The sequence below is a fragment of the Sciurus vulgaris genome (assembly GCF_902686455.1).
Source record: "Sciurus vulgaris genome assembly, chromosome: 4".
NCBI lineage: Eukaryota > Metazoa > Chordata > Mammalia > Rodentia > Sciuridae > Sciurus > Sciurus vulgaris.
In genome coordinates, this window is record NC_136464.1 from 67,724,598 (window position 1) to 67,741,290 (window position 16,693).

The 16,693-nt window shown below is 38.5% G+C and overlaps 1 protein-coding gene across 5 annotated transcripts in view; it reads left to right on the forward strand.

The window, feature by feature from the left end:
* FAM13C (family with sequence similarity 13 member C) overlaps window positions 1-16,693 on the forward strand; it is a 113,703-nt gene that overhangs the window by 54,651 nt on the left and 42,359 nt on the right. For all 5 annotated transcript variants that reach the window (XM_079138141.1, XM_079138142.1, XM_079138143.1 and 2 more), the window contains one exon: window positions 6,180-6,243. In XM_079138141.1, coding sequence (XP_078994267.1) covers window positions 6,180-6,243 — 64 coding nt within the window. The remainder of the gene's footprint in view (window positions 1-6,179; window positions 6,244-16,693) is intronic.

A 16,693-nucleotide genomic window follows, 5' to 3' on the forward strand; every position in this document is an offset into this window, starting at 1 on the left:
AGACTCCCATAGAAAGGCACTTTATATTAACTAGTATTGAGGGTTGTTATTGTTGCTAATAATATTACTAGAATTTATTGGCGTCTTCTCTGTGTCTGCATATAGAGCTATTGTTTTTATATAAAGAATGTTTTGCTCAGACGGTTGTCCTCTTGGGATATACCTTTTGTTTGCAAAAGAGTTTCAGGAAGCAACAATCAAACAGCCAGCCAGCAGTCATCCGGGTATACATTAGTGTATCCCAAGTGTTGCTTTCTAATACAGAGGCTCAACTTAATGCAATGGATTATCTTAAATCCTAAGAAGTGATCTGAGGTTGGCACTGTTCAGTCCTAAGGCTCTGAATCTACATGAAGCATTCTGAAAGTGTGCTGTAGTGCTCTCTGGTTACTCTTTCTGCCCAAGTTTTCAAAATTATGGATTAGAAAGCCACTTGCTAAACTTTAGTAGGTCTTCTTGGGGGAAGAAATGTGTTTATGGTAGCATGCCGCGGGTGTAGGAAGGAGCGTGAGCTGCGTTGCAGTCATTGTGCATGCTCAGGGCTATTATGCTGGTAACCCAGGGATGAGTACTTCAGTAACAAAGAGATGTGGGCCCAGAATAAGCACTAAAAATAAAATGTTAAACAAGACTCATATGATCCCTGCCTCATAGAGCCTACCATTATTAGAAAGATTCAATCAATTTAAATATATGATTGGAAACCAAGATATAGTTTTCTATATCTATAGAGCAGAAGTAGGAAATCAGAATATAGTAAGAACACATGAAAGTGAGACCCACTTAGGAGTTACCTGGTATTTAAAGGATAAATTATTTCATTAGAAGAGTCAGTTGCCTAGGAAGGCTTTATGGGCACAAGGACAGCCCATCTGCAGATATAAGCTGTGAATAAGCATGGTGCATCCAAGGAACTGAAAGAATGTCATTGTAGCCAGATCACAGAAAAGGAAGTGGGACACAGGGATGGTTGAAAAGGCGTACAGGAGTCAAATCCTTCAGGATGTCGTCAGGTACTTTCAGAAATTTGGTCTTTATTTTAAATGCAGTGCACTAAGGGTAGTGACAAGATCTCAAATGGGAAATTGGGAAGTATAGAGGGAAAGACAGGAAACCAGAGAAACTTTGTCACTCGGTAGTCCAAATGAGAGATGGGACAGACACAAAGTAATTTAGGTTAAGAAATTGAAGGACTAATAATGAACTGGCTGTTGGACTTGTAGGAGAGGAATGTTTCATATGACTCTCAAGTGTCTTCCATGAACCACTGGCTAGATGGTAAGCTTTTCACTGAGAAAGGGAATGTGTTCCAGTATTAATTTAATTATAAAATGTTGCTATAAATAAAAAATCCTAAGCTAAAATGTGACTTTTTCACAAATTATCACATCCTGTGGTTTGATGCTGTCCTTAGGCCAAGAAAAATAGTTTAATGCTTAGTTGGTTTGGCTGCTTTGAATTCCATTACTCCTCCAAAGAGAGATCCACTGCAGGATGACTCAGCACATACCGTAGGGTTCTGGCGAAATGGAAACACCACTGAGTTTTAGAAAAGTTGCACTTCAAGAGGCTGTCCACAAGTTTGTAATCATAGACTCCAGGAATAAACTCTTTAATACCAGAGCACAATTAAGTTCATTTCTCAGCTGAAAAGTTTTCATTTTGAATGACACAGTGGTAATGGTCATGGTGCTGGTGCTGTTGGCTGTACTAATGGTGATGGTGACAGTGGTGTTGGTGCTGGTGATGGTGATGGCATGGTTGATGAGGAAAGTGACCAGAGGGTTGTGGTTGATGCTGATAATTTTGCTGGTGGTGGCCCCACTGGTGTGGATGACCGCAGGCTTGAAGGTGATGGTGGTGGCGATAGGAGCCATTATGCTCTCATCAGTACCAAGGGCTACAGCTGGACCCCGAGAAGCAGACTAAATTTCCCATTGCCAAGACCTGGGCTAGAAGGCAAGATTATAGTGGAGTGGCTGGTGCTGACTAATTTACTCATCGCTGCCCCCTCCAGAAGCATAATTTGATAGAGATATGCTAACCACTTTGCTTTTGGGTGAATGGAAGCAAGATAATTTGGGGTGGGGTGTTTCAGCGTGATAGTTTTTTGTTTGTTTGTTTTGTTTTGTTTTGAGTAGACTATCTTCCTGGCAGGATTGTGCATGGTTTGAGCAATATCTTTAAAAATAGAATTGGAGACAGCTAGCTACTGTACTAGTTCTCCTCTTTTCATTGCCATACTTCTCCAGTGAGAAACCTTCTTTCTCCTCTTCTGCCACGCCCTTTATCTTTTTAAATCCATTGCTTTCATTCTCATGGTCTCTGGATGACTGACACTTTCTGGCAGCATGAGCTCAGACGGTCCTTTTACAAGTCCTGTCTTCCATGCCTTGCTTTCTCTTCCCCTGTAAAACTGAGCATTTGGTGCACCATATATCATTACTGGTTTATTTCTTTATATTCTCTCTTCTCCCATGGGAATAAACATTCCACGAGGACAGACTGTTGTGTCCACTGCTTTATTTACAACACTAGAATAGTACCTGGCATGTAGTCAGGGCTTAAGACATATTTTTTTTTAGTGAAGTTATTTAACTGTCCTTTCTCCTGTGAAGTCAAATGGATGCAATAATGCAAATCATATGGTTACCATGGGCATTAAATGAAATTATGTAAGTAAACTGGCACTCCCAGCTTGGCATACATAGTAAGGACTGGTGAATTGTTAGGACCTCCTTGATGCTCCCTGTTGTAGTCAGCATTTTTGCTGCTGTGACCAAAAGACCAGATAAAAGCAAGGTAGAGGAGGGACAGTTTATTTGGGGCTTACAGTTTCAGCAGTCCCAACTCCATTGCTCTGGGCTCCAGGTGAGACAGAACATCATAGTGGAAGGTTGTGGTGGAGGAAAGTGGTACCGGACATGGCAACAAGGAAGGAGAGAGAGGATATTCCTCACCAGGGACAAAATATAAACCCTAAGGGCATACCCCCTTTGACCCACCTCCTCCAATCACCATACCTGCCATAGTTACCTCCCAGCTAATTCATATAAGTGGATGAGTCCACTAATTAGGTTTAGGGTCTCATAGTCCAAGCATTTCACCTCTAAACTTTCTTGTGTTATCTCATACATGTACTTTGGGGGAATACCTCATATCTATGAACTTTGGGGGAACACACCTCATATATGATAACACTCCCCTTTCTTATAACTTCCTTCTCTGGCATTTAGAACGCTAATTCACATTAACTTCTTGCCTCCATGATGCTTCTGAATTTTCTTCATGACTTGTCTTTTGTTTTCTAAATGGCCTTGATTGCTTCTCTTCTCCAGCTTATTACTCAGACTTTAATATTCTTAATTGAATATATCATTAGTTGTAATCGTGATAATTCTGATATGGAATTTTTATGATTATGGAATTCATGCGTTACATTTAATATAACTAACAGCAATAGAAAGTAGTATTCACGAACTATCCTTCACGTCATGAATTAGCCCATGAAGTAGCTATCATTATCTTCATTTTACAGGTGAGGAAGCAAGCTTAGGTGTACACACCAGGAGTACACACCTAGTAAGTGATAGATCAAAAATTATTCTTGGGTTGGGTTTTTTGTTTCTTCACCTATCAATCTAAAATGATATGTGTACTGACACTGCACCGTATGTCAGGAACAAAGCTAGGTTCTGTCTACACTGTGTGGAAAAAACTGGCATAGGACCTGTCCACGTGCCCTCACCTGTGGCCACAGTGATCGTGGTCATCAACATTCATACTCTGCTGAACATGCTGTGGGGTGCCCTGGTGCTCAGGTCTTGTGTGAACCCTGACCAGCTGTTTTTACTTCTCTATTTCAGTCTTATCTCAACTTTGAATATCTAAATCTAAACTTGTTACCTCTTTATGTCTCCAAATTACATATTTTTCTAATAGTACATTATAAAATAAAATCACCTGTCATTTTCCTTGCCACATAGGCTCACAACTTTGGAATGAGTTTGATCACCTCATCTCTTCATTCCATGTTTTGAATTCATACCCAAGATCTCTTGGTTGCTTTATCTTTGAAAATGGCTTTTGCTTGTCTCTACCTCTCTAATTCCTCTGCACTGTTCAAACTTCAGTTTCCATGCTCTGATCCTTAAGGGATTTGCTAAAATATCCTCAAGGCTATGTCTGCTCATTAGTTTTATCCTTCGTTTAAGGTTCCATTAGATTTTAAGATTCCTTAAGGCATGGACTGTGCTTCTTTTTGTTGTTGATGTGTTACTTCTCCAACAAAGAGAAAGGTTTATCCCCATCCACGGTACCAGGCACGAAGTAGACATTCAGATGATTAGTAAATTAAAGTACTTCGATGTTTCAGACTGTGGTTCTCAAACTCGTTTTGGAGGTTTACGTAATGGTTAGTTGGGTTATGGGAGATTATGTGGTATTACACATAGGCTGTTCTCTGCATCTCCATAACATACACTGTTTTTTTTCCACAGTAGGTTTCTGACTTCCTCCATTAGCTTTTGCTATTTCTTTTGCCATCTTCCTGTCACTCATCAACAGGGAGCTGAGACCAAAGCCCCATAAAAATTTGTTTAAAAAGTGTAAACTGGGAAATATTCCTCTCTACCCAGAAATAGCTCTTCTGTTTTTCCGATGCTACCATTAATTGTTATAAACACAGTTTGAGAACCACTGGCCAACCATGGGTCTGCTGGTTTGTGTAGGTGTGAAGACATCAGGCTGGTCATCACAATTGTTTTTTTTTCCATCTCCTTACTTTTCTCCCTGGAAGCAGATAGCTTGAATCAGGCATGGTGATGCATGCCATGGTGGGGCTCCCAGCTACTTGGGAGTCTAAGGAAGAGGGGTGCAGACCTGCCTGGACAGCATAGCAAGACCTCATCTCCCTGTATTTAAAAAAAAAAATTAAAAAGTGCACAGTTAGCAACACCAGAAGTCTGAAAGAATTCTCATTCTTAATAACATTCGAGGTTGGTTTTATGGCATCTCTAAATGACAGTTCTAAGTGCATTATGATACTTAGAAATCATTAATCCTGTTGACCATTTGGAGAATAAATATGCTTTCTTTAAGATTCAAATTGGGAAAGAATAATAACAAGAATTAATTACATCCCCAAATCTTTTTTTATAAATAACTTTCTGACTAAATCTCTTATTCATTAAGATAGCTGGCCTTTTTATAAGGATAATAACTATAATTTAATGTGTTTATTATATAACGTCTTGCATACTGCTGCAGAAAAAAACTAGAATGCTGTGTAGCAGATGCTGTTGGGACCCAGAATTTGCCAAATCATGATTTGGACCTAAGCATCTGTCAGCCCTATTGGCAGTAAGATTTTTTTTTTTTAACTAAAGAAAATTGACTAAAAGTGATATGACTTCCTTTAAGTAGTTTTTTCTTCTCCTGGGAACTATGTAGTGACAAAGCCCAGCTTTACCATGTAACCTAGTACTGATTGTAATATTTATTGTGTAAGTTAGAAGATGGGATAAAATTTCTAAAAACCTGACTTCAGTGGATAAATACTATTTTTCTGTAGCAACTGTATCAAGTAATATTCATTCACTCAAAAATAATTATTGAACTTGCACCATGTATTGAGGACTTAGCAGTGTAGAAAATGAACATAATTAATGCTTTCTTGTGCATTTTAGTGCAGAAATGCCAATAAACACATAATTTCAGATAGTAAGACACACTAAGAATAACATGTACAGGACAGTGCTGGGGAGTGAGGAGGAGGGCTGCTACTTGTTAGGGAGGTCAAAGGCTTCCTTGGGGAGGTGACATGTGAGCTGAGCTGATTCTTAGGTGATGAGGAAAGTCAATTGTGTGCAGACCTTGAGGCGAGCAGCCTGGGCCCAGGGACAGCAAGTCCTATGTGTTCAAGAAACGGAAGGCCAGGGTGGCTGGGGTGTGTGGACAGGGTGAGCCTGGTAGGAGCTGGGGTCAGGAAGGCTGGCAGGATTCAAACACTATAATGTGTCCCGGGCTACTGTAAGAAGTCTAGATTTTATTCTATAGTCAATGGGATACCACTAAGGGATTTTAACAGAGGTGTGGCCGGATCTGTAGCTACCAGCTTCAAATGTATATTGTTCAAAGCTTTCTTTTAAGTGGACATAATTTTCCTTTGTATCTTATAGAATAGACCAGAGGGCTACCAATTGGCCAAAGGATGCTTTTGAAACTCGGCAAGACTTAAATGAGGTAGGTGCAATTGTTGCTGGTTATGTGAACATGACTTAGACCATTGTGAAATTTACTGTTCTCTTCTAACAGTACTGGAAATTGTTTCTGATTAAAACTACAAGCATTTCTTGCTCTTTTGTGAAGTTGTCATGCTGGTACCCCATTGTTCAGTTGGTAATGCTTTTTTGTGTGTGTCAAGTGTTATTTTTGAGATTGTTCTCAATCTCTTGGACCTAACCCCAGACAAGTAGTCATTTCATTACAGGCTATTCAAGTTTGCTTCAGGATTGTATAACCATGACTGTGCAATTAACGTTTGTAAAATTCTCTCTTTATTTTATTTATCTGCATCTCCCTCTGTTTTTCCCATTGACCCCTGCAGTCTCAAACATGATTGTGCTTATTCTTTATTCACTGAGCCTCATGTAGCTTGGTGCTTGCAGTATGGTCTTCTAAGTATGCTTTCAGATCAAAACCATGTTTCCTAATCCAGATGGTTTCCCACTGAACTGGACATCACAACATTAGCTTATTCTAGATTTTCTTTGAGATATATCATTGAATTCTAATGTTGGAAGTCAATATAATTAGGACACCTACTTTTAGGAATTCCTTGACTTAAAACATTGGTTTGGAATACCTGGTCTGGTTTGTCTTGTCTTCATTAAATTAGAGCAGTGCACAATATGTGGCATGTCTAATTAGGATTATAGAAAAGAAAATAAGAAGACTTGACATTCAGATGCCTAGATAAGAAATGATGGGATTCAGGCATATTGTCGATTTGGCAGTTTGAAGATGCACCCCTTTCTCTGCCCCTCAACACCTCCATAAAAAGCACTGAACTATATGTAGGTGCTTTTCAGTAGAACTTGGCAAAATGAATAGTCAAAGGTAAACCAGCTATCTGGTTAAGCCAAGTTAAATAGCTAAAGTTGTGAAAAATGTCCTAAAGATAAGGTTATTTTTGTGTATGTACATAAAGATGGCCCTGAAATTTTACAACCTTACTCATGGTTACAAGAGTGCAAAGAATTTCAAAGAAAATGCAAGAACTTGGATCGTGAATGCCGCTGTCTCCCCCACTGTGAACAAGTGCCCTGCTAGTTGTAAAGAAGTAGCGATTGCTTTTAACATCGGTGACTAGAAAAATGAGGTGATTGTTAACAGTCAATCTATAATAACTTTCAAGTGTTTGGAAGAAAATGTTTTTTTCTTTAATTTTTTTAGACTGCATTTTGATTTGTTGTACACAAATGGACTACATCTTTTTGTTTCTCTGGTTGTACATGATATAGATTCACACCATTTGTGTAGTCATACATGTACATAGGGTAATACTGTCTGTCTCATTCCACCCGTTTTCATACCCCCTCCCTCTTATTTCCTTCTACATAATCTAAAGTTCCATTCTTCTCTCACCCCCCACCCCCAGTTATCCCACCCCTCGGTTTATACCCAAAGGACTTAAAAATTAGCATACTACAGTAACACAGCCACATCAACTTTTTTAGCAACTCAGTTCAACTATAGCTAGGTTATGGAATCAACCTAGATGCCCTTCAACAGATGAATGGATAGAGAAACCATGGTATATATACACAATGGAATATTATTCAGCCATAAAGAAGAATACAATTATGGCATTTGCAGGTAAATTAATGGAATTGGACAATATCATGCTAAGTGAAATAAGCCAATCCCCAAAAAACCAAAGGTGGAAGAAAATTATTTTTAAGCTGGAAACCCACGAGAATTCTGGGGTTACTTGAACATTCCTAAAATCAGTTGCAAAAAGCTTTACTGGAAAATCTGCTTTTCTGTATTCCTTCACTGTGTTGTATTTGCCAGTGATGTTAACTGTGCCTACTCCGGGAGTAGCACGTGGGCTCAAGAGCACTGAGTGGAACTGGACATTCTAAAGGGCAGGGGGTGCTGGATTTTTCTTGTGCCTGCCTGCAGGCAAAGGTTGTGCTGCAGACGGTGGAACACAGCATGTGCTCCATCCGGAGGGTCTGGTTCCAGTCATGGTGTAAACTGTATGTACAAACCCATATTCTTCCACAGAGCCTCTGCTGTGACCAAAATTTGGGGTACTGAAAGATAGCTTAAAGAAGCTGGAACAGGGAGAGAGCATGAATAGAAAAGCAGTCTTGAAGTTAGGGTCAGTCGGGTCACATTCACTGCATAGCGGAAATCTAAAATGTGTGAGTCTAAAGCATTTCTCAAATTTAACGCTTTTTTTTTTGGTACGGGGATTGAGCCCAAGTGAGTTTTACCACTGAGCCATGTTCACCAGCCCTTTTAGATATTTTATTTAGAGAAGGATCTCACTGAGTGGCTTAGGGCCTCGCTAAGTTGCTGAGGCTGGCTTTGAACTCTGGGTCCTCCTGCCTCAGCATCCAGAGCCTCTGGGATTAGGGTGGGCACCACCACACTCTTATGGAAGAACTGCTGAATAATATTTTTTAAGGAGATGGAGTCCTGTGGAACATGGATGGGAGTCTTTGCTTTGATATTTTTAATGGAAATAGAAAATACATAAGGGAAAGTGCATAATCAGCATGCAGGTAGATGAATTCTTAGGAAATGGGAACCCAACCCCTAGATCAAGACAGAGACCACCACCAGCAACACCGATGTCTCTGATTCCTTCAAGTTACGACTCCACTTGTAGAATAATGGCTATTCAGATTAGCCTGATTTATTTTGCCTGTTTTTGAGTCTTTTACATATGAACTACATAAAATCTTTGGTGTGCCTGGCTTCATTTGTTCAGTGTTATGTTTGTGAGATTTGTTCATGATGTGTTTGTTGTAGTTTCCATTTGCCTTGCTGTAACCAACTGCATGGTTGTTTGTACTTTGTCTTTTAACTCTTACGATGGGGTGTTACTTATTGTAATTTTCTTATTATGAGCCGTTTTCTTTTTGTTTTTCTACATTTAAACATTTATTGGTTTAAAAATAATTTCCACGATTTGGGGGAGCAGTTTTGTTTGTTTTTATTTGTTCTTTTTAGTTATACATGACAGTATATTTTGCCATATTTATACAAACATGAGGTGCATCGTATTCTAACTAGGATCCCAGTCTTGTGACTGTATGATATGGAGATCCACTGTATTGTATTTGTATATGTACATAGGAAAGTAAAGTCAGATTCATTCCACTGTCTTTCCTATTTCCATCCCCCCACCCTTCATTCCCGTTTGTCTAATCTACTGAACTTCTGTTCCTTCCTGCCTTGTTGTGTGTTAGCATCCACATTATTAGAGAGAACATTCAACCTTAAGTATTTGGAGTTTGGCGTATTTCACTTAGCATTATAATCCTCAGATCCACCTATAATGGCAAATGTTATAAAGTCATTCTTTTTATGGCTGAGTAATATTCCATTGTGAGCACATACCACATTTTCTTTATCCATATATCTGTTGAAGGACACCTAAGTTGAAATCTATACCTTAGCTATTGTGAATTGAGCTGTTGTAAATATTGATGTGGCTGTGTCATTATAGTATGCTGATTTTAAGTCCTTTGGGTGTGTGACAAGGAGTGGGATAACTGGTTCCATTCCAAGTTCTTTGATGAATCTCTTCATGCTTTCCAGAGGACTTGCATCAATTTTCAGTCCCACCAGCAATATATGAGTGTACCCTTTTCCCCAAATTCTCACCAGCATTGTTATTTGTATTCTTTTTAAGTGTTGTTTTTGTTTTTGTATTATTTGTTCTTTTTAGTCATACATGACAGTAGAGTGTATTTGGACATATCATACATACATAGAATATACTTCCTATTTTTGTGGTTGTGCCTTATGTGGAGTTACACGGTGTGGATTCACATGTGGACGTAGGAAAGTCATGTCCAGTTCATTCCACTGTCTTTCCCATTCCCATCCCTCTACCATTCCCCACTCTGCCCTGTCCAATCTGCTGAACTTCCACTCCTTCCTTCCCTGCACCTATTGTGAGTCAGCATGTGTATATCTGTATATACAGTTGGCCTTTGGTTTTTTGGGATTTGTTTATTTCATAAAGCATGATACCCTCCAGTTCTGTCCATTTAACAACAAATGGTGTAATTTCATTCTTCATGGCCTACTAATATTCCATTGTGTGTGTATACCACATTTTCTTCATTCATCTGTTGAAGGGTATCACTTCCCACCGCCTGCGGAGGAAATGATAACACGTACGCCTTTTTTGGTGCAGTGAAGTTTCTTTTCTTTAATGTGGACAAAAGGCTTTTTTAATGTGGAACTACTTCAGGTTATAAGGAATACAGGGACCAATCAGAAAGTTGTCCCTGCGGCAAATGCATGGACATATCAAGTAAACGCCTAAAACATGTACCCTACGCAAGCCAAGCACAAGGTAGTCAGCCAATCAGGAGTATTTCCTGAAACTTGTTAACAGCTTCAAGCTTTTTCTGGCACCGCGCCAGGCGCCATCTTGAAGATCAGGCCAGGGCGTGCCCGCTTCTGTGGGCCCTCAGAGGCGAGCGTCCCTGACAGAAGGGCACCTAGGTTGGATCCATACCTTGGCTATTCTGAATCGAGCTGCTATAGTAGGAGATAACTGTATTTATGTGGGTTTGTCTCTGTGTCTTCTGTTCTGTTCCATTGATCTTTATATCTGTTTTGGTACCAAAACCATGCTGGTTTTGTTACTATAGTTCTGTAGTATAATTAGGAGCTATTTTCTAGCCTCTTTATACAGCTGATTTTTTATAGGAGTGTTCTTTACATCTTTAAGTGGACACATAATGTAGACTCTCACATTTGCTCTCTTCATTTCATTGCTCTTTGTTGCTTTTATTTATTTACCAACTCCCCTCCCAGCCTTAAAAAAGTACTAGTACCAAGTCATCACTTTCTTCCACACCACCCTGCAAGTCTAAAGTAAAAAATACAAACAGAAAAACATTTTCTTGAATCTCATAAGAGGATGGTCCACAAGTGTTTTCATAGATGTTTCCATCTACAAAATATTATATGTAAATAAATCATAACACTCATAAGACGCTGGATTTGTCCCTTATACTTTAACTTCTACGATTGTAATTTGTTAATCCATTTTTTGTACTAAAGATAAATGGGGCTTACCTGTAAATTAGTTCTGGGGCTTGTCCTTGACCTGATGCTTCTTATATCCATCGTGGTGATTTATGGTATGACTTAACTATGTATGTTCTCTTTCTGTGTTTTCCATACATTTCCAGTGGGTTGAAAGGCTTCCTGACTTCTTGTTTCCATTTGGCAGAAATATATATTTGACTCTCTCAATATCAATTTTCTTCTGTAGTCTAGAGTTTCCAGTTTTTGACCTTGGGTCTCCTGATAGGATTTGGGTCTTCATTTCTGCATGTGTGCGTGCATGTGTGTGTGTCCATCTGTCTATGCTATTGGAATTTGTCTTTGAAAAACTATTAAATCCCCCTCCTACCATTCACGGGAGCCATCTGACTGCCTCTCAAAGACATCTGGAGATTTTATTTGTTGGGGGTCTTCTGAATGTTGATTAGAAAATATTCTAGACTGGACATTTGTAAATTTCTCATCCACCTTAATCCTTGGTCTTAGTTGTTCCACCATATTCATATAATGGATAAGCATTCAGTTCAGTAGAACCAAAAGGTTCTTGAAAGAGAAACTGAGGAAAAATGACTGTTTTCTCTGTCTGAACCCTTGTAGATCCCATTCCTGATTTCAGTTGTAATTAAGAAAAATAACGGATGTATAAATTTCTGAATCTCCCTTTCCCTCAGCAAACATGCCTGATTTGACTCCCGAACCAACTCCTGACAACACAGCATGTATCACATCAACTCTGTTTATATTTGTAAAATTGGAGAAGAGATTATGAATTAGGTTAACTCCAAGAGCGCTTTCAGATTTAATACTTTTTGATCATACTCCTTTTTTCATTTTCTCCGTTCTTGTAGAATTCGGTCATATGTTCCCATCTGGGAAGGTATGAGTCACATTGTCCCAGAGTTACTCAGGATAAGGCCACCTCGAGTTCAGTCTTATGAAGGTCTCATTGGGGGAAGTGAATAGTAAATAGGGCTATAAAAGCTACCTGTGCTTGCATAATTATCAGTCAGAGAGGGAGAGAGAGAGAGAAGGAGGGGCAACTCACATTTTCATAAATGAAGAACTGAGAGGGATTGATTTGAAACAAGCTCTGGGCAATTGAAGCTTTGCTTCTGATTCTGCCATTATATTTGCTCAGCACTTAGGTTATCCCATAAAAAGAGATGATCCCATAAAAAGAGATGATCAGCTCAAATGTGATCGGGCCCCTGTGCTCATTTTCTGTCTCATAGATATACTACAAAGTTGTTCTTCACTTAACTTTTGAATAACGCAAGTATAAGTTGGAGCATAGTTTGTTTCCATGTCACTTTTTCATACAAAATTTCAGGATCCTGAAGATAAGGTCATCCATAAGCTAACTGATCCCTAAAGAGAAGTTTGTCTTTGGTGCCCTTCCACGGATTCTTTATTCACCACCCCTCTGAGGCTTGTTGGCAGGCATGGGCATTTTATCTTCTCCAGGCATACAAAGTTGACTTATAAATCTGAAGAAATATCTTTCCATGGTTTAATGGACTTACCCAAGAGACATGTGTCAAACACAAAGAAGCAGATGCTTAGTCTTGGAATAGGCAAATGAATAAACTCTGCCTTAGTCTGATGCCTGACAGTACACCTTTCACCTCTACTGGTGATGATTTCAGGGTAGCCACGACTTAAGATGTCCTGGAGGAAAATACTTTTAGGTGAGCATACTGTCATTTTGTGTCCCCAGAATAAAACTGTGATAATAGCTGCCTATTTCCCCACGTGTGGTTCCCTCTAGTTTGTAAGTCTGAGGTAATCAATCTTAAGAACATAGAGGAAACCAGAACTTTAATGTAATTAGAAGGACAGAATAAGTTATCTTACAGGGTATGATAAGAAGAGATGGGAAAGATGGGGTTTCTATTTAGAAACTGAGACCCTGGAAGTTCACAGCAACCTGCTGAGGTAGCTAGACATAGTTAGGTGAAGTACCATTGATATTGAGGAATTATGTGACCTGATATTAGCATGGCCATCAGTGTGGATGTTAAAGTAACTAAATATGGAAGGAGCTGCAGGTGGAGAGGAAGAAACCAATCCAGATTGAAGTTACTGAGTCATATACATCCAGGTCATAGAAAACAATGTCTTTACTAGGGAGGGAGAAATTGGTGGACTCAGCAGCTAGGGTCAAAAGGTAATGGTTATAACCTATCCTTCCTACCCTTTTTTTTCCATTTTCCTCACTTGGTGAAGTAGAGAGGAGGAAAAAGAAATGGCTTGTGAAGGTGAAGAAAATTTTACTTACATTTACTCTTCCTGAAAAAAGCTGACAATCACATTGGCTATGCTACTTCACCTGGTCACAAGGGTTTTTGTTTTTTGTGGGTTTTTTTTTGTGTGTGTGTGTGTGTGTGTGTGTGTTGGGGGGTGTGTATGTGTATGTGTTTTAATTAGTTACACATGATAGCAGAATGTATTTTGACATCTTGTACATATGGAGTTTGAATTCTCATTCTGATTGCACATGAATACGCTGGTCATGTGATCATATATGCACATAGGATAGTAACGTCTGATTCATTCTATCTTTCCTATTTTCATTCCCCCTTCTCTTCCCTTCATTCCCCTTTGTCTAATCCAAAGTACTTCTATTCTTCCCTAACCCACCCCCCTTATTATGGATTAGCATCTGCATATCAGAGAAAACATTTGGCCTTTGGTTTTGGGGTTTGGCTTATTTCACTTAGAATGATATTCTCCAGTTTCATCCATTTACCAGCAAATGCCATAATTTTATTCTTTATGCCTGACTAATATTCCTTTGTGTGTATATATCACATTTTATTTATTCATTCATCTGTTGAAGGACACCTAGGTTGGTTCCACAGTTTAGCTTTGTTAATTGAGTTGCTATAAACATTGATGTGGCTGTGTCACTGCAGTATGCTAATTTTAAGTCCTTTGAGTAAAAGTTCGACACCATGTTGTACTCTTTTTCTGAATGCTTAGAGCAGGAGGCTAGTATCCTCTCTTGAATGGGAAGACTATTAGTGTAACTTTATTCTGAGGACTCCATTATGGGTCCTGTTTGAGTTTATAGAGTTTAAACCTTTTGGGTGTTAATGATCTTATAGGGCATCCTAGAGAAATATTATGCTTTTATGGCAGCTTTGAAGTTTGACTTTATAAAAAATAAGTGGGAGATTTCCAGATTTGTATGTGGAATCCTCACTCGATATTTGGTGAAAAACCATAAAAAGATGTTTACTATGAGAGTATGCTGGGCAATATTTTCATTGAGCTTCTACCAGAAGATGGCAAAACTACTAGGAATTTTCAGAAATGGTCTATGTTATAAAAAGCAAAATACTTACAACTAAAAATACTTAATGATGGCCTAATATTAATCACCAGTTTAACCTTGAGTCTGTAATCTTACTACTTCTCATACAAAGACAGCATCTGTTTGATGTTATAAAAGAGATCATTTTTTTCACCAAACATGAAAAGTTAATCTTTTCTTCACATACTACTATTTCCCCTTATTTGTTAATTATGCAGGCATAAATAGTTCAACATCAGCCTCAATATTAGATATCTTCTTCCTCTTAAAACTATGAAGAATCTTTTAATATTTTTGTTGAATAGAACAATCTACACATGTGTAGATCCCATTTGAGTGAGTATACATGTGTCTATCCATGTGTGTCTCCATGTGGTACACAGGGTTGTCTTCTTATTACCATTTGTAGTTTATCATATAGATACTTTTTCATCAAGTGATATCAGACCTTGAGATGATACAGTTATCCCTCCGTATCCTTGAGGTTTTTTATTTTTTAAGAACCCCTTACAATGCCAAAATCCATGGATGCCCAAGTCTGTTATGTAAAATGGAGTAGTATTTGGGAATTAACATTCATATACTCCTGCATACTATAAATCATGTCTAGATTACTTATAATCAGCTAATACAGGAAAATGCTATTTAAATATTCTTATACTGTACTGCTAATATAACAATAAAATTATATCTAGACTGTACCTGTTCAGTATAACAGAATATTCAGTATAACTGAATATTTTTTAACATATTCAATTTGCAGTTGGATGTGAAACCTACAGATATGGAGAACTGGTTGTGCTTAATGTTTTGATTGAAATGTTTTTCTCCCTAAAAATATTTTAGTTTTGGGAAAAACATATATCAAGAGTCTTCTCTAGGCCTTTGACACTCCCAAGTTGGCCGAATGGTATTATTTCTATAAGAATAGACAGCTAGTTTTTTGCTTTCATTGTTTTTTTTAATGCATACACAGTCTATAGGATTGGGTCTTAGTACAGAATTGAGTTTCTTTTGTGTTTTCATATCTCAGATTCTTTCCATGTGACTGAAAATCAATTCAACCTTGTTTTAATAATAATAAGATTTTATTCCAATAGTATTGGAATAGGTTCCACGCATGGCTAGAACCAGGGATTAAAAACCTGTTATGAAGATCCATCTCTATCTCTGGACACTTTCCTTAAATGAGAAAGTTGGCCCCTCTCTACCCACTATGTTGGAGGTCAGCCCTTCTAGTGACACATTATTGTTTTATTCAGAAATTCCAGCATGTATGAGTTTTCAATTGCTGTGTAACCAATTACCAAAAACTTAGTAGCTTTAAACACCCATTTATTGGCTCACAGTTACGTATGTAAAAATTCTGGGTGCCCTCAACTGTGTTCTCTGCTTAGAGTCTCATGAAATTGAAATCAAAGCATCGTCTGACATGATTCCTTATTGGGAGGTTCTGGCGAAGGGTCCGTGTCCGAACCCATTGGGGTTGTTGCCTCAGTCTAGTTTCTTGTGGTTGTAGGACTGTGGCCTCTGTCCCCTAGCTGCTTATCAGCTGGGTCACTCTCAGCTTTCAGAGGCTGCACATTTTTACTCACATGGCCACTGAAGCTTGAGTCAGCTACAGCTCATCAAAGCCTTCTCTTATTTTGACTCTCTGATGTTGTTTTCTGCTACCAGTTAGAAAACCTCTGCTTTCAAAGAGCTCATCTTATTGGGCCAGGCTCACCCAAATAATCTCTGTATTGGATCAAATGATTTAGGACTTAATTAGATCTTCAAAATCCCTTCAGAATAGTACCTAGCTTAGTATTTGATTGAATAACTAGGTATAGAAATCATGGGGCCTATCTTTAGGATCCTGCTTATCAACAGTGGAATTAGAGACTGTTCATTTTAGTTCTAAAACTAAAGCATTCTTAAGGTGTCCTTCTTGAGTCTCATTTACCTAGCTTGGGGCCTTTATCCTCTCCTGAACTATTCACCATGAGCTTGGGGTTTATAATAAGATTATTGGCTAGACATGGGTCATATTTTCCACCTTGAAACTGGGAA